Here is a 21431-nt window from a genome sequence, read left to right as displayed (position 1 = left end):
GACAAAGTGACCTTTTTGGACCGAGCGAGACAAAAGCCCCGAAAAAGGGATGCGATAGCCAAGAAAATATGTGAACCAGTAATGCATGCGGATGATTCGTCGCATTCTTGGCCTGGGCGAGTTGCACTTATGACAACCTAAGCCAGGCAAAACCCCAGCCTGATTGATGAAGATTAAATGTGCAGGAATGGGTCTGGCAATTTATTCTTAACATGGCGTATGATTATTCGATGCGGTGAGCTAGGAAGAGCAGTGAGCACGTCTTTTGAGACTTTAATTACCAATCCACGATATCTGAGCTCCCGAAGCAAGATTTCCTCAGCAAATGAGGACGCAAGAGAGGAAACAAATCGGTCGTGTCATGGGGATTACGACAGGGAAACAGGGTTTCTATACTGTTTCAGAATTACACTTAATTATAAGATAGTATTCATTGCGGAACACCACTGTTAAATCATAGTGAGCGGATAATAAAATGGTGTATTTGGAATTAATACACCGCCCCCCCCCTCCAAGTCTCACGCAGTAATCTGATTTGCTACAGGGGAGAAAATCATATTCGAACTTTTGATGATTCTCTAGGCAAGACTCGGATGGGGTTTTACCTTCTTAAGTTGATCGGGTCATCTGAGCGGTAAAATAGTATCCCTTGCTGAGCGAGGCATTGAGACGTTTGCCATATTTGAACCAAGTGTTATGGCTCTGTTTAACGCACCGTGCCATGCATCATCTTGACCATCTCATCGTCGAGCTATTCCCTGCCAATGGGCTCAGGGACAGTGCCCCCCCCCCTCTACTCAACCCCCCCGCGGGTCTTGCTCATAACCTTGACAGTTTCAAACTAGCTTTAGTACTCATATTTCATCTACGCCGACGGCTCTCCCTGCAGATTCGGAACGTGTATGTGTCTCTCGACGGCAGCTAAGAAGATCCTGTATCTGAACAGATATTTTGCTCAGTAGTAGGAAAGACCTTCCTACAGGAAGAGTGGGAGGGTCGCAGTTGAACGTCGGACTATATGACTTGCGTGCATGTTTATATACATACCCACACATACACGTTTGACGAGCCTGTGAATATTGCAGCACTGCAGACGACAAAGATGTTGTATTTCTCTGGCAGGCCTTCGAAGCCAGCCCCTAGGTGTGACCACTCTCTTCCTCACCTTCGTCTCGAGGGAGCCGCATGCCCATGCCGGCAAGCATCGTTCCGACAGGTCCAGCCATACCAGCCTGGCCCTTGAAGCTTTCGAGGATGTTCTTTGCCAGGTTATAGTCGATATCAACTTCTTCATCCTCACTTTCGTCATCGATACCTCGAAGGACTGTTTCCCCCGAGACTTCTCCGGCCTTTTTCTTGCCCTTGTCTTTGAGAGACTTGGGGTTGTCCGCCCCGAGGCCCAGACTCAGCGCCCCGTGCTCATTCAGTTCTGCCTCCATCTGCTCTGACAAGTGCCTGATCTCTTCATCCTCATGGTTTTTCCTTTGTAAGTCCGCATCGGATGCCTTCCCGCTGCCTCGATGGGTTGACTTGCTGGCGTCCGCCGGCAGCCCCATCATCTCGCGCATCATGCGGGCGAATTCCTCCTCGTCGAAACTGATTTCACGATCCTCGCTGTCCGTATCCTCTTCGTCGTCGTCGTCGTATTCGTCGTCATCATCCTCGTCCATCTCATCGTGCTCGGCTCCGTCAAGACCCGCCTTGTCGTCATTGAGAAAGGCCTCGAAGCGGGATACGATCTTGCGAAGATCAGCAGGAGCACCGGTGTCACCGAGCTTACCCGCCTTGGAGGTGTCACCCCTGCCGTCGAGCTGCTTTTCGAAATCTTCAAAATTGATGTCCATCCACGAGTCGTCGTCATCGCGCGAGCATTCCTTCCAAGATGCGATCTCCGCGTCTGTGGGAAGGACCGAGTCTCCATCCTCCGCCAAGTCTTCCAGTAACAGGGCGATTTCCCGGACCGTGCGATTGTTACTCTTGGCTGCGTTTGATGCCAACATTTCAAAGCCGCAGGTCACTTTCATGCCCAGCTCGAGCATCGTGTGCTTCTTTTGGGCGACGCTGCCACCGTCGGCGGCGGCCTGTCTTTCCGAAGACGAAAAGACGTCATTCCAGGACGGAGGAGCTGGGAAGACCTGCGACTTGAGCTGCGCATAGAGCACCTTGGTGAACTTGACGCTCAGATCAACAAAGTCTTTCGGCGGGAAAACCAGAGAGACGGCAGAAGGCGACATCAAGGGCTTCATGGCGATCGGGTCTCTGAGGTAGAACGCCTCCACAGCCGGCGCGATAGCCTTCGGGGCCTGGTGAATCAAATAGGCAAGCCGTCTCGGTATGGGGACAATGGCATGGTGCATGGAATCTTGGATCTGGGCGGGATATTTTTCGAGGCGATAGAAGGCCTCGGCCTCGACGAAGGGCGAGTGCACAAGTGTGTGGGCAGTAGACTCGAGTACGCCGAATGCTTCGGATAGGGTGATGCTCCGAGGCTGTGCACCACCATCCGGAGCAAGAGGTATGATGCGCAGTTGGCCGCCGTGTATCCAGGCCCTGTTGGCATCGTTCTCGGGGCTCAACCACTTGGGCAACACGTTGGCAGCCTCGACGAGCAGGAACTCGCCATCGCTGTCGGAGACCCGCACCCACAAGTCTGGGAACTGCCTGGTCAGCTCACGCAGGATGTAGACAATGAGCCATTCATCCTCTACTGAGTCTCCGTAGTCGGTGATACCGTGGAGATGTACGAGGCCTGCTGGGGATTGTCAGTGAGCCGGAGCTCGCGGTGACCGGGTGTCGTGTGGCGCGCACCTTTCTCGGTTGCAATCTCGAAATTGAAGGCGTCGCGCTGCCAGATGTAGCCACTTGTGAGCCGGCTCGAAAGCTGCACGGCGGCCTTCCTCACGGTGTCGAGGCGCGAGAAGACTTGCTGAGGTTGAAGCTTGGCGTCGATGATGAACAGCATGTACTCGACACAGTTCTCCGGCAGAGATCTTTCGAAGCCCTTGAAACCGCCATCTGCAGGCTCTGCGGGGTTAGGACCAGATGTTTCTGCCATTCTTACCCAACAGCTCGTCCTGAGGCGGTGGTGGCTGCTCTCGTCGGCTCAACCTGCTGGTGTCAATGAAGCCTTGCCTTGCCTTTTGCTTCCCAAGTACCTACCTAGGTAGGTGTAAGCTTACCTTGACACCCAAGTACCTGCAGATATAGGTGAAGTACCTAGTGGGGGCCCAAGACGCCTCTGGGTCGCAGGGTAAGTGGCCTTGGATATTACCTAGGTACCTAGGCACCCACCCAGCTATCCATGGCGCCCCCAAATCTACAATTTCCAGATTCCCGCCTGCACCTTGCTGAACTTGACAACCTTGCAGCCGGTTGGGCTGCTGCGGATACGGGCTTTCGTTACCCGCCGGAGTGACTCAAACACTGTGACTTCCAGGACGACCTACTGGGATAGATACAGTACCTCTGATGGTACATCACGCCCGCGCTAAGTACCCTACTGCAGCTGTCTCAAAACGCGGTGCGCGTCTCCCTGTAATTGTGCCAGCTCGCGATTGCGACAGCGACACTGTACAAGCACACACTCGACACATGTCCACACTCGCACCTGGCCCCTTGCGCCACCGCAGCCTCCCCGATATTCCAGGCTGATCTTGACATCGACACCCGTGAGGTCGACTGTCATTGCTAAGATGCCTGCACCCACCACGGTCAACAATATCAGCGGCGCGTCGCGGAAGCGCAGTCGACGCGAAGAGGCTGCTGCCTCCGACGACGACGCCGACGAGGATGAGCTCGTGGATGTTCGCCAGGCAAGCTCCCAGTTGCGTAGTGAGCCAGTATGTTTTGCCGTTCCTCCACACTCTGTCAACCGTCCTCCGGGCTCGTCAGCGAGCACGACACACGGCACAAACCTGAACCACAGCTGACATGAGGTGTGCAGCAGAGGAAACGTGCCCGTGTCTCGGAGCCATCCAGCGCCCACAAGAAGGCTGCACAGCCCAGGGTTGGAGGTAGAGCCATCCGCGAACTTTCGGATGCGTCCAGTGAGGAGGACCGCGATGTCCCGATGGAGGAGGCTGCGGATCGCTACGATGAACCAGCGGCTACGCAATACGAGATCATGCGAGACGCAGGCTTCAAGCACCTGGAACATGCCGATGAGGATGACCGACGCGCCACCCAGAGGCTGCAGCAGAAGAGCCTGGCTCGTCGAAGCAACCGCCCCGGGGACCTTAACCACGCGGCTGAGAACGGTATCCTCGAGAGCATCGACTGCATCAACTTCATGTGCCATAAGAGGCTACACGTCGAGCTTGGTCCACTCCTCAACTTCATTGTTGGTGAGAACGGCAGCGGCAAGAGCGCCGTCCTCACCGCCATCACCCTCTGCCTCGGCGCCAAGGCGAGCTCCACGAACCGTGGCGGAAGCTTGAAAAATTTCATCAAGGAAGGAGCAGACAGCTCCGTGTTGATTGTGAAGATCAAGAACCAGGGCCATGATGCATATCAACGCGATACGTACGGCGACTCCATCATCGTCGAACGACACTTCAATCGCAACGGTAGCAGCGGCTTCCGCCTCAAATCCCAGACGGGCAAGACCGTATCAGACAAGAAGTCTGAGGTGGAGCAGATCGTTGAATACTATTGTCTTCAGGTCGACAACCCATTGAACATTCTTTCCCAGGACAACGCGCGGCAGTTCTTGAACCAGGCATCTGCCAAGCAAAAATACAAGTTCTTCCTTCAAGGCGTCCAACTGCAACAGCTTGATGACGATTATCGCGTCATTGAAGAGTACGCGACCTCAAACGAACACAAGGAGGGTGACCTCGAGACCAAGCTTGACCACGCGCAAAAGGAGTATGACAAGTCAAGAAGGGAGTACGAGATCTATTTGCAAGCCGAGGGCATGCGCAGCGAGGCACGGCTGCTATCTCAGAAGGCAATCTGGGCCCAGGTGGTCGAAGCCGAGCGCGAGACTGAGCGGAATGAACAGAGAATTGCCCAAGCCGACGGGCAGGCCGCGGACGCACAGCATGTGCTCACGCAGAGGACCCAGGAGCTAGAGGTCGTCGATGATCGGGTTACACAGGCGCAGGAAGCTCTGAGGGGCACCAGGGAAGATGAGGAGCTCCTGAAAGGCAACGTGGAAAAAGCCCAACAGAACTATGATGATGCTCATAAGGACCTCCAGAAAATCCACAATGATGAGCGTGATGCACGCTCTCGCGGACAAGTCGCATTGAATAGCGTCAAGGAGTATGAGAAGAAAATACAGGAGGAAGAACAACGACTGCAGGACCTGAACGGCGACGCACATTCTCGGAAAATCGAAGAATTGGAGGCGGCCCAGGCCAGGTACCAAGAAGTCGAGACGGAGTCCGAGAATGCGAGACAGAGCGTTCCTGGTATCAACCAGACCCTAGCGGCCGCAAACAAGGAGTTCCAAACCATCGACAAGTTCATCGAACAGAAGCGAGGCGATATCAAAGCGACCCAGAACAGGATCAAGGAGCTAGAGCGAGGTCAAGGATCGCCGTACGATGCATATGAACAACAAGTGCCGAATCTGCTCAGGATGATCGAACACGACGCGGGGTTTGATCACAAGCCTATAGGACCCATCGGTGCACACGTTCAGGTCAAGAAGCCCGTCTGGTCACCAATCTTGGAGAGGACATTCGGAGAGACGCTGAACGGCTTCATTGTCACGAGCAAGCGCGACCAACAGCGGCTCAGAGACATGATGAAGGGTTTGCAGCTGACCAGGTGCCCCATCTTCATCGCCAACAACAGACCGATCGACACCTCGAGGACAGAGCCTGACGAGAACTTTGACACTATTTTACGAATCCTCAAGGTTGACAACCCACTCATTCGATCCCAACTCATCATCAATCACCGTATTGAACAAACCATACTTGTCGAGACAAAGCAAGATGCCGATCGCATCATGGTGGTTGGCGCTGCGCCGCCACGCAACGTCGCTGCCTGCATTCACCTCTTCAAGGAGAGGGGATTCGGATGGGGTGTGCGTGTTGTTGCTACGGCAAACAGGATCAACTCCTCCCCAATTCGCCCTCCAGACCGAAACCAGAAGCCTCGTCTGCGGAGTGACTTGCTCCAAGAGACATCTGTTCAGAACGAGAAAATGAAGCATCTTGAGTCGGAGCTGAGTGAACTCGCGAATCAGAAGCGGGAGCAGCAGCAGCAAATCCAGCAGTGCCGGCGAGAATTAGCAGAAGCTAAGAAGACCGTGGAGCAGAACAAACAGAGGTCGCGGGAGATCAAGGTAGAAATCGACGAAATCCAACAGGACCTTGACTCCTTTGACGGAGCGGATGGGCGGCTAGAGATACTTCGCGAGGACCTGAACAAATCTCAAGATGACTACGAATTCCACGGCGGTCAATACGGCGCTCTTACCCTGAGAAAGACGGAGCAGAATGGCCGGGTGGAGGAACTCAAGACAGTCCTGAAGAACGAGAAAAAGAGCCTGAAGGAATTTGAGGCGAGACTGAAGAAGGCCGAGGACAAAGTCAAGAGGTGCACCGACTCACGCAGCATCTCGGTGCAGAAGAAAAACGAGGCCCATGACAATCTACAAATGGCGCAAAACGAGAAGAGGAGGCTGGAAGGCAAGCGACCGAGACTGGAGGAAACAGTCCGCGAGTATACCGCGGCAGCAGCATCGGCGTGTCCCCAGCGGGTCCACGTAGGCGAGGGCGAGACTTACGAAGCCTTGCTGACCAAGTACGAGTCTTTGACGAGGACCCTGAAAGAGCGCGAGCGCAGGCGCGGTACGACCGACGACCAGGTGATACATCGAGCGAACATGGCCAAGGCAGATCTGGAGCAACTCAAGAAGGAGATCGAGCTGGTCAGGTCGGCCAACCAGGGATTCAAAGCCCTCCTCGGCAATCGGCTGGAGAAGTGGAGGATGTTCCAACGCTACATCTCTTCGAATTCCCGCGCCAACTTCATGTTCTTGCTCAGCGAGCGTGATTTTAGGGGCAGGCTCATTCTGAACCACGAGGCCCACACTCTCGAGGTACAGGTCGAGCCTGATAAAACCCGCAAGAATGCTGCCGCTCGCAACACCAAAACGTTGTCCGGGGGCGAGAAGTCTTTCTCGTCAATCTGCTTGCTGCTCGCGATATGGGAAGCCATGGGCTCCCCCCTCCGCTGTCTGGACGAGTTCGACGTCTTCATGGACAATGTCAACCGTGCCATCAGCACGAACATGCTGGTAAGGAGTGGATTCTTAATGTGGGGCCAGGAGCAGCCGTGACTAACACGATCTAGATTTCCGCTGCGCGCAGTTCGATTAGTCGACAGTACATACTGATCACGCCCAACGCCATCGAGGGGCGGGCGAGTTTGGACAGGGACGTGAAAGTCACCAGGTACGCTAGGAGGGTGATTCCGTCCTTGGATCTCATCAGAGACTAACAGACTGCTTCAGATTGACCGACCCTCGTCAAAGGCGACTTGCAGACCCTTAGACACGGGATCTGTACATTTTGCAGTGACAGTGTGAGTCTGTTCCGCATCATAAATAGGCCATGTTCCTGCCCGTCTTGGGACAGCGTCCATGTGTATTGGAACCCGGCGGAGGTCCTGGCTGCCATGCGTTGGGCTGGCATTGCAGATCACCATCAGCATCATTTACGTCTCCGGGCCTGAGTGCTATCGTTCCCGGAATGCATGGCAGCGCGCCAGGGAAGTTCCCATGATCCTTCATACTCGTTTGACACTTGTAGTAGTACATAATGAGTGCTTTGCGCAGGGCCTTTCCCTTTGGATGGCAATCACGTCTCGGGGCGTGTTCCAGCCCGCAGCTAGGCAGTCAACTTAAGTAGAGAGTTCTCCATGACCGTGCTATATCCGTAGGCCCTTACTCCTGAGGACGTTCAAGCCCGCACTCGCTGTGAAGCCCACCCAGGTCCCTATCGACCTCAAGGTGCCGCCAAGCTCGTGCGTCTCGGCCAGCCTCCTCTGGAGGAACTTCCTCGTCTCCTGAAAGCCGCTGGATTGATCGGTGGTCATGAACAGCTCCGTTGACGCGTAGATGGCGGACAGGGACGCGCGCTTTGTGTACCAGGAGGGGTCGACGGCGGTGTCGCCCACGAGAAACCATATCTCGTCAGACAGTTTTGCGAGCTCCGCAAGAGATGCCGGTACGTAGGACGGCTGGGCCATGATTGCGAGTGCCTGTCCCGTGGGTCCCGTCAGCAATTCCAAATACGTTGACTAGGCCTCAGGTGCTGGATTCCCCTCGACTCACCTCCTGCAGTTTTCCGATGACATTTCTGTTGCCCATGAGCCTCTCCCACGTCAACAGTTCGACCTTTGCTCCCAAGCCGAGGCCCTGGGCCTCGTCGCCCTCAAACATGGCCCTCGCCTTTCCGGCCAGGGCCTCCCGTTGCGACACAAGGTGCCATTGAACCAGGGTGAAAACTCCGTCGGCGAGCAGGTTGGCACTTATGTCGAGGTAGCCAGCATCCCTGGCGCCGAGGGCGAGGGTCTTTTGAGTGAAGCCGTGCTGAGGAATGTGTGCGTAGGCTGCGGCCAGGATGGCGCGCTCGGTGGGGGAGAAGGGTCCAGCGGGGGCGGGGTGGTCGTAAGAGTGGAACGAGCGGCGATTTGACAGGAGAGGCGACGGGCTCCCAGGCGAGGGGCGGCGTCTTGACCGGCTTGCTGGTGGTAGAGTTGCGGGAGTGGTTGGTGGCGTGGTGGCTCGGTCGCAGCACTTTTGACGGATCAGGGCGACACCAGCTGGAGAGGACGAGCAGGGCGCCCATGGTGGCAGCGCGTGAGCAAGGGTCCGTGGTGTGCGGTATGAGGTCGCGCAGGACGTGAGCCCGCGGGCGATGGGAGGCATGATTGCTGGCAATGTTGAGCGGACCCTTCTCTGGCAGTTGGTGGGCGTTCGTTCACTGCAAGCAGATCATCTCACCTGGAGACATGCAGTGTGCCTTGGCACTGAAGCTCAGGAAGCGAAAGAAAAGTGGCTCGTCCACAGACAGATAGGCGCGCCGGAATACGGCTCGCTGGGTACAGTACAGCCAATGCGGATGTCCGATTACCTGAACTACTCATGCGTCTACGGGATCGGGTGGCGTATGGTCTACAGGGTTGCTCCTGTTTCTCCAACAGCTATCGCAAGCGAGCTGTGCAGATTTCTTCCCGGGTACTTTTCTGGAGGATACAGAGTGCGCGTACATAGGCACACCTTGCGAGGCATAGTGACAGACAGCTCTGTTCACTCTGAGTGAAGCACCGATTTCTTCTTCTTCTTCTTCTTCTTCTTCTTCTTCTTCTTCTTCTTCTTCTTCTTCTTCTTCTTCTTCTTCTCCTCCTCCTCCTTTTCTCTACTCTTCTTCTCAGCTTTGTCGCCTGATCACAGAATGGCCTCAATCGCCACATTGTTGACTACCTGCCGGCATCGCGGCTGTACGTGCTGTGGCAAGCATCGACTACCTAGGTGTGTACCTATGTACCCAGGTATATAGGTGCCCTAGTACCTGTATACAGTAGACTACCTGCGTCTGCTCGTCTGTGCACCTATGGGAACTCTGGGGCTAGAGGTCCGTGTTCCCGCCCTGTCAGGCTTGGGGTACCTAACGAACCTTGCAGGCATTCAACGTCGAGGGGGGCCCTAACCACCGGCAAGGCGATGCCTCGTCTCACCACAATACCTCACATGTTGTCCATGGCCCTTCCGAACTCATCTCCGAACAACTTCTTCTTCGCCCAATGCCGTGAACAGCTCATGCCTGGCCTGAGTCCAGCCGTAGGCCAATACTCGCATGCATTGCTACACAGTCGTGCAGTGTTCAATGCTGCGGTGCGAGGATTGTTTTGCTGTAGCCGTTCTCCTCAATCGTCCTATGTCTGGCACGGCTGCATGCAAGCCTTCAAACTACCTATAGACACACTGATACCTCATCAGTCGCCTTCACATCATAGTCACCAGCTTGCACAGATGGCTCTTTCCTGTGGCCTCCAGTATTCAGCATCGCACCACCCCTTTTCGTTACCACCACTTCAACTCCAACTCCTCTTTCCTCTTCCTTCCCTACTCCTCATCGTCGATAAGTGCTAATCAAATCTGTATGAACTCCACCGCGCCTCTGCTGGTGCCGGCGCAAGACTTCCTCAGAAACACGCATGGATCATAGATGAGGTGAGTAAGTCTGGACTACCCAGAGCCAATCGCCAAACTATCTCCGGTGACAGGTCATTTGTGGCTTGGCCGGGGAGGTTGCACAGACACAGCAGTTCAACCAACAGACACTGTTAACAGACTCGAACGACAACCTTGGTTGCATTGTATCACCTTGTCCTGTCCGCTCCAGGGAAGGGATTGTCCGCCCGAGTCTCAAAAGAGGCAGCGAGTGGGCCAGGAGCTATCGCCGTAGACCCAGAGATGTCTACCCTGAGCAGGATCGTGCTAGAGCCCATACAGACCGAACTCATGGGATCATAGGCGCCTTGGGGAGACGGCTCTGTAACCACTGGCGACCCCCTGGCGTCCAATCTCGTGTTCCTTGTCGAGCCCAGGGCCCATGCGAGGAAAATTCGGCGGTGTGATATGCCTATCCTTTACTCCCATCCCTCATCTCACTCTCCCCAAGTCCAAATCGTATTCCATAGAACTCCCTGAAGTAGGACATCATTCTGCTCGTGGTGGTTGAACCAATTCAAACCAGAGCAGCTGTGTGGCCGTGGACCAACCTCGCAGTGTCTGGACGGAGATTTCTACGCCCCCAGATCAGCTGGACAACGTGAATTTCGAAGCCGGGGGCAGCCCGGGGCTTCCTGGCAGAGTCTGCGCGATCATCCTCGTCTACAACAAACAAAAGCACGATACTTAACTGACGCTGTATGTTCTCAACCCACTCGAGCGCTTAATAAGTGTCCTGTGCTACTATCGGTGGGGACCACAGCCTGGTCACTGATGTTCCTGGTCCGGTCTGACTCTCGATTCTGTATCATTTTGACCCTGCTTGCGGTAGCGTCACATTGCCTTGGGGTGGGTGGCATTGGGCGCTCAAGATGATTTGGAGTGCAGGAGGGCGCAAGCTGTGATCCGGGGCTTGTAGCAGCAGTGCTTCCGTAAGGCCACTGGAGCCTGTGTTCTGGCACGAGACTTGCCCACAGAGGCCAACCCTTGGGGTCCGCTGTGGTAGGTAATTGGGCTCTTGGACAGGTCTCGAGGTGCGACATGCTTTATGCATTAAGACTTGTGCATGGCTTGCATGAAGAAACGGCTGGTTGGAAATGTTCAGGTCCAATGGAACCCGGTGAGGAGCGAGCCCAACCCCGTCTTACATCTGGATAGCGGACAGTGATCTGTCGCTCTGTTCCCATGTTTGGCACCTAGGCTTGCAGTGGCATTGACGTGGGCAGTTGGAACGGGAAAGCACTCTGTGTCTCACGCCGTTGCCGAATTATGGAGGCCACGACCAGCGGGTCCAACTGTGAAGCCTGCAGCTCTCGTTGACCCGAGACCCTCTGTACTTCACCCAAGGGCATTGTTTCCTTCGACGTAAGATGTGCATCTCTGAGGTTGCCAAGGTGTGTCTCTTGCCGGATACGTCGAACTTAAAATACGGCTGATGGTCAGTGTATAGCTGATCCTGACGGACCCCTTGGCCGGGCGCTGAGACGCCATGGGGATGCTGTCTAGTCCCCGAAAAGTCTTCAGAAAGCGAGTGCCAGGAAGGACAGCTGTCGGGTCAATCAACGTGTAGTCCGCACACCAGTGGCTGTGGCGATGTCAGTGATGGCTCATCAGAGTCATCACAACCAGCTAGCCAGACAAGTGAGTGCAGACAGACGTCTTGATGTCTCCTTCGAAGCAACAGAGGAGTGAGATTTGCTGGTGATACAGCTCGCAGAATGATCAGCGAGTGCATGGATCACATACTCGTTTTCTTCACGGTCCTTGTAGGCCCTGCACAATAGGGCCGTGAGTGTTCGTATGTGTACATAGTACACCAAACGATCGAATGCTAACGGCAGCCCAGGTGGACACCTTCGAGTGACTCCAATTGTGTTAGACCCCCTCCAGCTTTCGAGCCCTGCCGCACATGACGCCCTCCAGGAACCAGGTTGCTTCACGAGCGCACGAATGATTCGCTGGGATCCTTCCTAGTGGACGCTCCCGGTTGGCGCTTGTATCAGCCCTCGGTCAGTCTGTAGACTCGGTACTGGCGACTTTTTCCGTGGCAGAGACGAGGCCGACTCACGCAGCAAGTACGCGGGTCGGGCTACCTTCTTGACGGGGTTCCTTTTCCGGCGTGTTTGTCGGACTATAGACGTTCCAGGGACACTTTTCTGTGGCTCTCGAACTTGATCTCCGTCGTTGGGGACCACAAGGTCGGGCTCTTGTCGAACTGCATCTGAACCAGCACAATGGCCGTCCACTCAATTGCAGCCTCGCGTCAGATGTCTTTGATGAGGCCCCTTGCGTCCGAAATGACGGACACAGTGTGACCCGTGGACACCAAACAATTTTGTCCTCGTCCTCCTCGCCAGCGCTGACCCTGCACCAAACTCTTGCCAGTGCACCCTTCCTGACCATGCTTTACTCCGGGGAGCGTGGCTTGCTCGGCGCTGCTTGAGCTCGTGACATTTGTACACTATCCAACAGGGTTGTGCAGTGTTTCGCCCGTCAGTGGACAGGAGAGTGGTCGTTCAACGTCCATGGGGGGCTGAATGCATGGCGAGGAGGCAGCCAGGCGACGCTCCGAGCGTGTGGGAGAAAGAGCGGACCACTGCGGACGCGAAAAATGTCCGACCATGCTAAAGTGACTCTAGCAAGTTTCCTCCAGGGATCGAAGATGAGGCACAACGTTATGCTTGCCACGGCTCTCCAGCTTCGAAGTCAGCCGCGAAAGGCAGTATCCAGTTGGCAGACCGGACCCAGTGAACCGTGGCATTGTTGTCGGCCCGGCGCAGTGGGAAAAGGGACCAGGGACATTGTGGAACGGACGAATATAGGACAACAGAGTACAGTACATCCCGTGGGGCCTTGTAATCCGCCTTGGACTGCTGATAGGACAGTGAGCTGTGATGTCCATGGCTGCACTTGCATGTGGGTAGGTTGGAACGCGTTGCATGGTAGAGTTACATGTTGGCCAGACTCTACCGGATTGTACATACGCAGTATGCACTTATTAGGTCGTACATGGCTCACGGCTCGCGACCGGGCAAGATGCTCATGAGCTCATCATTGGCACGACGAGGTTTGCAAGAGCACGAGGATGACATCGCTCGGGTTTACTGTAAAAATAGCCCCCTCCCACCAAGCCGTCCCGTCCACTGGCCAGCTGGAGAGCTGGACGGGCCGTGGCACGACAGACGCTGCTTGGCATCTGGAAGGAATGATATTGCATGTGCGTGTGCCCGAGCCTTCGCACCGGTCAGAATGCCACTTTGCTCACGGGACTCGTGGGCGGCGCAGACAGGAAAGTCGGCTGCTGGCTGCTGAGAGCTTGGGAGCGTCAAGCTCCCTTCTCTGTTCGGTGTACTGGGCAGCTGGGGTATGGCGTTTAAGCAGCACTCAGCAACCGGGGTCCTTCGTTCTTGGCCTGCAGCGCTAAGGCGGTGCTAAAACCCCAGCACGGATCAAGAAGCGCGAACTGCGACCTTCCGTTTTCTATATGCCCTTGTTGATGTTGACGGCCCAGGCCAGCGAGGGGAAACCAATGATTATATTGGTGTCAGGTCCATCGTCAAACTCGGAATTCGACCAGATACCGAGCTCTTGACCTGTCTAAGGTTTTGATGGCGGATAAAATCCATCGGCTCCAACGCTAGGAGAGTTGTCAAAAGGGAGGGCAGCGATCACCTCCTGCACCTACCAAGGCGACGCACAAATTGCTTGTCATAGAGGTGATGAATCAACAAGTGTGATGAAGTCGCGATTCCATGAGCTCTCAAAAAGTGGGAAAGCCCTTCCTGAGTGGGTATCGCAGCTCGGTGCGCAAGTGCCAAATGCAGGATAGCACTAGAATGTACAGAGGTATCGACGGATGTGCCCCACTCTACCCTTGCTCGACCACAAACCAACCTAAAGCACTGAGCCAATCAAACGGCGTGGCGACCACGGTACAGTAGACCGAGCTGTGCCTGCCTTAACCAGGCAATCAGGATGGCCTGGCAGCAGCCGGGAAGGTTGGATTGCCTGTGGGAGAAAAATCCGAGCTTGCGCCTGTCCCGTCGTGTCCTGTCCAGGCCGGAGCTGCACATGTGGTGAACCAAGAGACCTATCCTTCCCTCCCTCCTTCCTACCTCTTTGTCGACGGGCTATTGGCACCAACGCGACGCAACGCAACGCAGCGCAACGCGACCCAACCACCCCATCTGGTCCCAACCCAGCCCAACCCGTCCTATCCCAATCCGAAGCTCGCAAGGCTCGTGCCGCGACAAGAAGCGCCAGCCTGGTCTCCGTCCCTCTAGAGTCCCGGCAGGTTGGAGCCTCCCTGGAGATCCAGAGATCCAGCTCCAGACAGACCCAGGACAGGTCCCGCCCCGGGCGCCAGACCACATCCAGTCAGTACACGGTACCGGCCAGACAGACGACTTCTGTCTCTGCGACTCAACCGGGCCTTGCCTCGTCAGAGCCTGCCTGCCTGTCTGCCTGCCTGCCTGCCTGCCTGCCCGCACCCTCCTCGCTCTACTATCCACACCCGAACAAGGTCCATCTCCTCCTCATCTTGTGCTATCCTGCCCTGCCCTGCCCTGATCCTGCATCGCATTTCTGCACGCTACACGCCGCGCCGCGCCGCGCCACCTGCCTGCCTGCCTCAGTAGAGCTCCGAGGTACACAGTCTCACAGTCCCACCGTCCATGGGCAGCCACCACGCGGTTTGCCCTTGTCCTGCCCACTCCTGCCCTCACTGGACCCTACCTCGTGTCCCCGTCTCACCACTTTCTCCTACCTTCCGGCCCAGCAGTCTACGTACAGCCTGCATAATCCGGCCAAGCCTGCCTTAGCTGACACCTCGACTGCAGCAGGATTGGAGTTGACTGGACCGATACTAGCGAAAAAGACACGCGCGCATACAAGCAGAGACAGAGAACCAAGAACCAGGCGCAGAGAGATCGAGCAGCAGCACCAGCAGCAGCACCCTGCATTGCATTCCTCTCCCGCCCTGCCCAGGTGGTGCTCTTGATCCCGCCACAGCACACCTCCTTTGTCCATCACACCAGACCCTCAGCTCCCGACGTGCGTGTGTATCCTCGCTTGCGCATGCTCTCTACTCCGCCCCTCGAGCGTCTGCTTACTTGCCATCCTCTAGCCACGCGTCTGTTCTCCTTGTCCAGCTCGCCGTCCCGTCCGCGAGTACCAGAGTCCGCGAGTACCAGAGACCGCCTCCGCAGTAGATAGCCCCCTCGTGCTCGTACCTGACCAGACGGGCAACCCTGCGACTGAACACGGCGTCGAATACCAACCGGTCGACCGCTCCTCGCGCTCAAGTAGACCACGATCTATCTGCCCGACAGTTTGACAATGGGTGAGTGGCTTTCCTGGTTCACATCGTCAACCCCCCCAGTCAACGCCTCTCCCTCGCCCTCCCCGGAGCTGTAACTCGCTGTGGCTTTTGACTGCGCTCCCTCCCTCCCTCACTGTCACCAGAGGTCTTCCCGGCCCTCTCTGAAGCCCGGAGTGAGACAGATGCCCGCCATCCCATTGCGTATACCTCCGTGTTCCCAGCGGCCAGAGGCGCTCTCCACGCCGGGCCGTGTCCAGTGTGTCCATTTCTCCATCCAGCGCTTGCAGCTGCGGCGTCGGGCATTCCACTACTCTCTGTTCCCTGACCCTCATGCCCTGAGTGGCCCTCGCCCTCCGCCCTGCAATCCCTCTCACATGCACCCTTTCTTTGCACGTTGCCTGCTTCGGGCTCGCATGCTGCTCTGGGCCATGTACCTCGCCCTGCCTCGCCCTCCCTCCCACCACTGCCGCTGTTCTTCCCAGTGCGCATAGGTACCGCTACCTCGACCTCCCTCACCACCCTGCCCACCTGCACCTTGCTGCTGCCGCCAGACGTTACCGGCCCCATCCCGTGGCGGGCGCTGCAGCAGGTGTGCCTGCCCTGCCCTGCCCTACCTGCTTCAATGGGCTCAGTCACCCCTCTTGATGCATACACATGCGGTGCCTTCACACTATCGGGTGTAATCCCCACGCCCTCCTCGCAGCCGGCGGCTGGCCCCCAACACCAGCTGCTACTCCTCGATTGCCACAGCCTACAAATCTGACCCTACATCTACCCACCACGCCCCTCCCGCTTCCCTCCAGTCCACTCATTCTCATCTTGTTCCATTTGGCCCCGCGACCGTCTTAATTACTCCCAAGCTCCAGGATCTAACCTTGAATATTTTATCCAGCAGATTCTGGCGACACCTACCGTCCCGTGAGTATTGCACCCTCTCTCGCATTCTTTCTCTACTGCTCTCTGCTATTTCTCTCTTCCACGTGCCTCGTTCTGGCTTGCGTTGCCCCCGACTTCAGGGCGATGTGTTTTTGACGGTGTTGGCGCCCCAACACCATCAAGGTTCTCGACCCGCCGCTAAGTTGTGGGCCAACCCATGCCACCAAGCGCCCGGGCCGAGTGCGTTTTCAAGCTCTGGCCCTCGCTCCCTTCGAGCTGCCCGGCTTGGCTGCTTGCGAGACTACATCGCAGCGCCGCCAACAAATATTGGCTCCGCATCTTGATATCCGATCAGCCAGCTACGGAGATAAAGGAGGCTGACAACACATGCAGCGCGAGAGATCCCGATCTCGTCGTCGATCACGGAGTCCGGTCCGGTCTGCAAACCGCGGTCACCGTTCCCTTTCGCCACGAAGCGGCTCTCGCAGTCCTAGGCAACGACGCTCACGAAGTCCCATGACCGGCCAAGGCGCACCTGCGGGAGGATCGGGTCAGGGTTACAGGCAACCACATCAGTCCTATGAGGATCGCCAGCAAGCGAGAGAGCAAATGATGAGCACCGTCCGGGAGAACTCGCAGCAAGACCGCCGCGTCTATGTCGGCAACTTGTCTTACGATGTCAAATGGCATCATCTCAAAGATTTCATGAGGCAGGGTGGGTCTTCCTGGGACAGGTAGAGAGAAGATCGCGGGACCATGGCACTAACGGGGTTGATGTGCTTGTAGCCGGAGAGGTTCTCTATGCCGATGTCTTGCAACTTCCCAATGGAATGTCGAAGGTGGGCGTCTACAAGTAGCTTCTGGCTGGTTTCATTTTATTTCCCTTGCGGTCTCCCCTCTCATGGCACTTTTGATGGAACTGTTGGATTGACGGGTTGGGACGTTGTCCGCTGGTGCTTGTAGGGATGCGGGTAAGCCACGCCACCACCTCCCCCGGCCAACACCGGCACATGCTGACCTTGTCCAGAATTGTGGAATATGCTACGAGGGACCAAGCTCAGAATGCTGTCCAAACTCTCAGCAACCAGAACCTCATGGGGCGCCTGGTCTATGTCAGAGAGGTGAGATCAAGCCCACCTGTGCGCCTCGAAAGCCCAGGGCGGCATATACTGAGATTGAAACAGGACCGGGAAGCTGAGCCTCGATTCAATTCTGGTGCCGCTGGGGGCGCTGGAGGCGTCGGCCGCGGCGGATTCGGGCATGGTGGCCCCATGGGCTTCCAAGGTGGCCACGGTGGATATGGCGGCGGCATGGGCGGTAGCAACGACCGCCAGCTCTACATATCCAATGTTTGTAGCTTTCCGGAATGGTTGTGTCCCCCAGCATGGAACTACTGCTGACCATGTCCCAGCTTCCCTACACTGTCGGCTGGCAGGACCTGAAGGATTTGTTCAGGCAAGCAGGTACGATTGGGACACATTAGAGTGCCAGGCTCCCCTTATTGGTGCTCAATGGAACGCTTACACAACATCACAGCCCGCACTGGCGGTGTCATCCGCGCCGACGTCCACCTGGGCCCCGACGGACGACCCAAGGGATCCGGCATCGTAGTCTTCGAAACCCCCGACGATGCTCGAAACGCTATCCAGCAGTTCAATGGCTATGACTGGCAGGGTCGCATTCTCGAGGTCCGTCCCGACCGCTTCGCAAACTCCGGAATGGGCTTTGGTGGTCGAGGAGGCTTCGGCGGCCGCGGCGGCTTCGGCGGCGGCTTCGGTCGCGGCGGCTTTGGCGGAGGCCGTGGCGGCTTTGGCGGGGGCTACGGACAAGGTGGGCGTGGCGGTGGCTTCGCCGCTGGAGGTGGCTTCGACAACAATGCGGCTGCTTCTGTCCCGCCCAACCCCTTCACCGATTTTGCTACAGCGGGTACCGAGAGGAGCGAGATCATCTACGTGCGGAACGTGAGTTCAGTCGCCAAATTTGGATTACTCCACTGTTACCTCTCTTGGGTCGGACCCGCTAACTCTTTCTTGTAGCTTCCCTGGTCCACCAGTAACGAGGACCTGGTCGAGCTGTTCGGGACGATCGGTAAAGTTGAGCAGGCCGAGATCCAATACGAACCGAGCGGTCGCTCCCGAGGAACTGGTGTTGTCCGATTCGATGCTGCCGAGACAGCTGATACTGCCATATCCAAGTTCCAAGGATACCAGTATGGTGGCCGTCAGCTCGGGCTCAGCTACGTCAAGTACCTCCAACCCGGCGGGGGTGACGCAATGGACACCGACCACGGTGGCATGACCCAGAGCGACATAATGTAGTCGCCCTACCAAACGACACGAATACTTGACACCTGCCAGAAGCAGTGTGTCCTGACAAATAAACGGCTTACACATGTCTTCTGGTCCACTCGTTATCCACGTGGTTTAATTCTTCATCATTGACGTTTTCCCTTGTTGCGTTCTTTTTCAATTATCCAAAGGACCCTTTTGCGCGCCCAGGTTTTGGTCGTCTAACTCGATGGCTCGTTCGGTCTGTCGACGAGACAAGTCGGACCGGCCCCAAAACAGGCACGCACGCACGCACACACAAAAAGAGAGAGAAAGAAAAAGGAGTGATCGTGGCTTGGTCTGAGATTGATACGCTCGGAGCGACAATGAGGCAAGAGCCCGATGCGCTTCGATTCGGTGGACTTGGTGGAGGATCGGAACGCTCTAAGTTAGATTGTCGAATAGCATCTGATTCTCATCGGGAGGCGTTGCTGGGGTTGGCGTCGGGCAATGGCGTTTTGGTGCACGGGTCGACACGGTGATATGATCGCGTATGATTGCTCGCAAGGGGCTTGTTCCGGGGATTCTCATCGGAAATGAGAACCAGGGCTGTAGGATTGTTCGGTGCCGTATCCTCGGCTTGTCCGTTCCCGAAAGACGCATCACGCGGAGACCAGGCCAGCTTGGCAATTCCGCATGCAGGCTTAGTATGAAAGGGTGTGTTGTGAGATGTGACGGGTGGCTTGACCCGACTGCCCAACCAACTCCTGACGGGCAGCGCATTGAGTCGGAAGCAAGAGATTGCAGAACCACAGATACCAGTTGAAGTTTTATCAAGTAGATAATATCAAGGATAATTGCCACTGGAAGGTCATGGTTCCACCGCACTGAATACGCTTGCGGCGTCCAGTGTCCTCCGGGCGTGACTTGGGTGGGCCGACAGCCTGCCGAGACAACTCTGAACAGGACTTCTGCATCACTGCCATCTGCTGTTATGTATTTTGCGGGAACCAGGAGCCATGGTGCTTGCATGCCGCCGCCAGCCACGACGGCCTGAAACGAATCATGTCTCCGTTTCAGCAAACATGCAGTTTGCTGTTCCTGTCCTTCCGAGTGACTGACTCTACGCGGTCGGCTGCTAGGGCCCCTGAGGGTTGGTTACAGCGCGTCGAAGGAATATATCTTGGGTGAGCATCCCATGACAATACGCGAACCAGGTCTCGTGTGCTACTATCGTTTCTATCAAGGAGTCTGTCAAACCCTTCCAGAGACAGGGGAAGTGAGGGGGAGCACAGTCCATGCTTAAGGTATACATCAAGCTGGCTACGTGTATGCGGACTGCCCAGAGAGGAACCGCAGGAGGCAGGCAACTAAAATTCGGGCGAAGCACGGCCAGCACTGGCCTTCGACTGAAGGGAGACCAACTAGACAGACACATTGCCTACGTGCGTACTCTGGGAGGACTCCACGGTATTGTAGAACAGGATCCGGACTGGACAAGGGGTGGGGGGATGTGCGAGATACATTACTTGAAGTGCACCAGCTGCGGCAGGCGGTGGGAGGCACACAAGAAACTCGCCAGCTGCGAGGAGCCTGATGAGGACGCCAGGTGTCCGGACAACCTGGTCATGTACGTTGGTATTCCAAGAAGGCCCGAAAAAGGAGAATGCGAGGATTGCAGACGTCTCAGGGAGGTGATGGAGACTTTGGAGGACGGTGATGAGTAGGGGGTTGATATGAAGCCGAGGTCGTCAATGGAAGGCAATCTCAGTTCGGCAAGTTGATAATGTCTTGGTCTGCCCGCTGGCCATTCGTGTCTATTTTCCCTCGCATTTAGCGGCAGCACCTCTCTCAAAATTGGTGCTTGTGAATGTCTTCCCCAGCGGCCCAAGGCTACCAGACCACCGCTGGGCCGCTGCTCTGGAAGCCATGAGAATCCACTAAATAGCTCCTTCCAACGGATTGGCTGGCCATTTCTTTCCCAGCCAAATGTCCTCAGCGCCCGCCATCTTTGAAATTCTTCTCGAACCCCGAATACTAGCCAAGAGCTCGGCACCTTGCCGGCTCATCAAGCCGTGGTCTTCTTCTTCTTGGACTTGGCCTTGCGCTTTGTCCGAATCCTGGGCTTGAGCGCGAGCATACCGGCCTTGCAGATCTCGGCATAACGTGCGTAGAAGGCATCCAGGTCACCCGACTGAACAACGGTAGCCAGCTTCACCCTCCTGCCGGCTTTCCTGTCGTCGCCGGACTTCCCATTGGTGGCGCGGACAATGACGGGGAAGGAAGCTCCGTCTGCTGGGTCTTTCAGATCCGCCAAAGGATCCTCGACCGTTGGCACAGGGGCACTGGATCCGTGAACAACTACAAGAAGGGATTAGCACTTACCACCCCGGTAGATATTTGTAATTGCACCTGCTCTACAGCTGGGTGTACGGCAGGCGCGATGTCCGCCGGGGCAAGGATGGGCACCACAGCGCGAAGGTGAGAGGGTCGTCATACCTCGTTTCTGGCTCAGGAAAACCGAGCCGTGGTCTTTGCCTTTGCGAGCTGTGAAGAGGTCGCCGAGCTTGTTGAAGAACTGAATGAGCCGTTAGAGAGCAGGCGCGGACGGGGTTCCCCTGCTAACGAAGACATACCTCATCGTGGGAGAGATGTGTCTCGGGCATGATGATGGGGAGTCGAGCCTCGACGGAGGCAGACTGTTTTAAATCCACAAGCTCCAAGACAATCTAACCGAGTAGTGAGGTCGCCCACGGTTGCATGAGTGGTGTGT

General features: G+C 56.3%; 5 protein-coding genes across 5 annotated transcripts; 2 read left to right on the top strand and 3 right to left on the bottom strand.

The window, feature by feature from the left end:
• Window positions 1-1139: 1139 nt before the first annotated feature.
• Window positions 1140-3055, bottom strand: INS49_013791 (uncharacterized protein; the record flags this gene model as incomplete). Its single annotated transcript, XM_043174484.1, has 2 exons — window positions 1140-2749; window positions 2809-3055. 2 exons carry the CDS (start codon window positions 3053-3055, stop codon window positions 1140-1142), a joined length of 1857 nt encoding a protein of 618 aa, XP_043021429.1.
• Window positions 3056-3692: 637 nt separating this feature from the next.
• INS49_013790 (uncharacterized protein) lies at window positions 3693-7511 on the top strand (the record flags this gene model as incomplete). Its single annotated transcript, XM_043174483.1, has 4 exons — window positions 3693-3839; window positions 3944-7255; window positions 7312-7412; window positions 7472-7511. 4 exons carry the CDS (start codon window positions 3693-3695, stop codon window positions 7509-7511), a joined length of 3600 nt encoding a protein of 1199 aa, XP_043021428.1.
• Window positions 7512-7887: 376 nt separating this feature from the next.
• Window positions 7888-8890, bottom strand: INS49_013789 (uncharacterized protein; the record flags this gene model as incomplete). Its single annotated transcript, XM_043174482.1, has 2 exons — window positions 7888-8220; window positions 8294-8890. 2 exons carry the CDS (start codon window positions 8888-8890, stop codon window positions 7888-7890), a joined length of 930 nt encoding a protein of 309 aa, XP_043021427.1.
• Window positions 8891-17000: 8110 nt separating this feature from the next.
• Window positions 17001-18709, top strand: INS49_013788 (uncharacterized protein; the record flags this gene model as incomplete). The annotated part of the gene is made up of 8 exons (XM_043174481.1): window positions 17001-17106; window positions 17178-17230; window positions 17355-17362; window positions 17419-17512; window positions 17576-17740; window positions 17803-17854; window positions 17928-18352; window positions 18428-18709. 8 exons carry the CDS (start codon window positions 17001-17003, stop codon window positions 18707-18709), a joined length of 1185 nt encoding a protein of 394 aa, XP_043021426.1.
• A 2017-nt stretch (window positions 18710-20726) lies between these two features.
• On the bottom strand, window positions 20727-21324 carry INS49_013787 (uncharacterized protein; the record flags this gene model as incomplete). The annotated part of the gene is made up of 3 exons (XM_043174480.1): window positions 20727-21019; window positions 21158-21236; window positions 21295-21324. The coding sequence occupies 3 exons, from the start codon at window positions 21322-21324 to the stop codon at window positions 20727-20729; spliced, it is 402 nt and encodes a 133-aa protein (XP_043021425.1).
• Between the last annotated feature and the right edge of the window lie 107 nt (window positions 21325-21431).

Source organism: Diaporthe citri (genome assembly GCF_014595645.1).
Source record: "Diaporthe citri strain NFHF-8-4 chromosome Unknown scaffold_7, whole genome shotgun sequence".
NCBI lineage: Eukaryota > Fungi > Ascomycota > Sordariomycetes > Diaporthales > Diaporthaceae > Diaporthe > Diaporthe citri.
The sequence above is the reverse complement of the archived record's forward strand: the minus strand, read 5'-3'. Positions and strand labels throughout refer to the sequence as shown.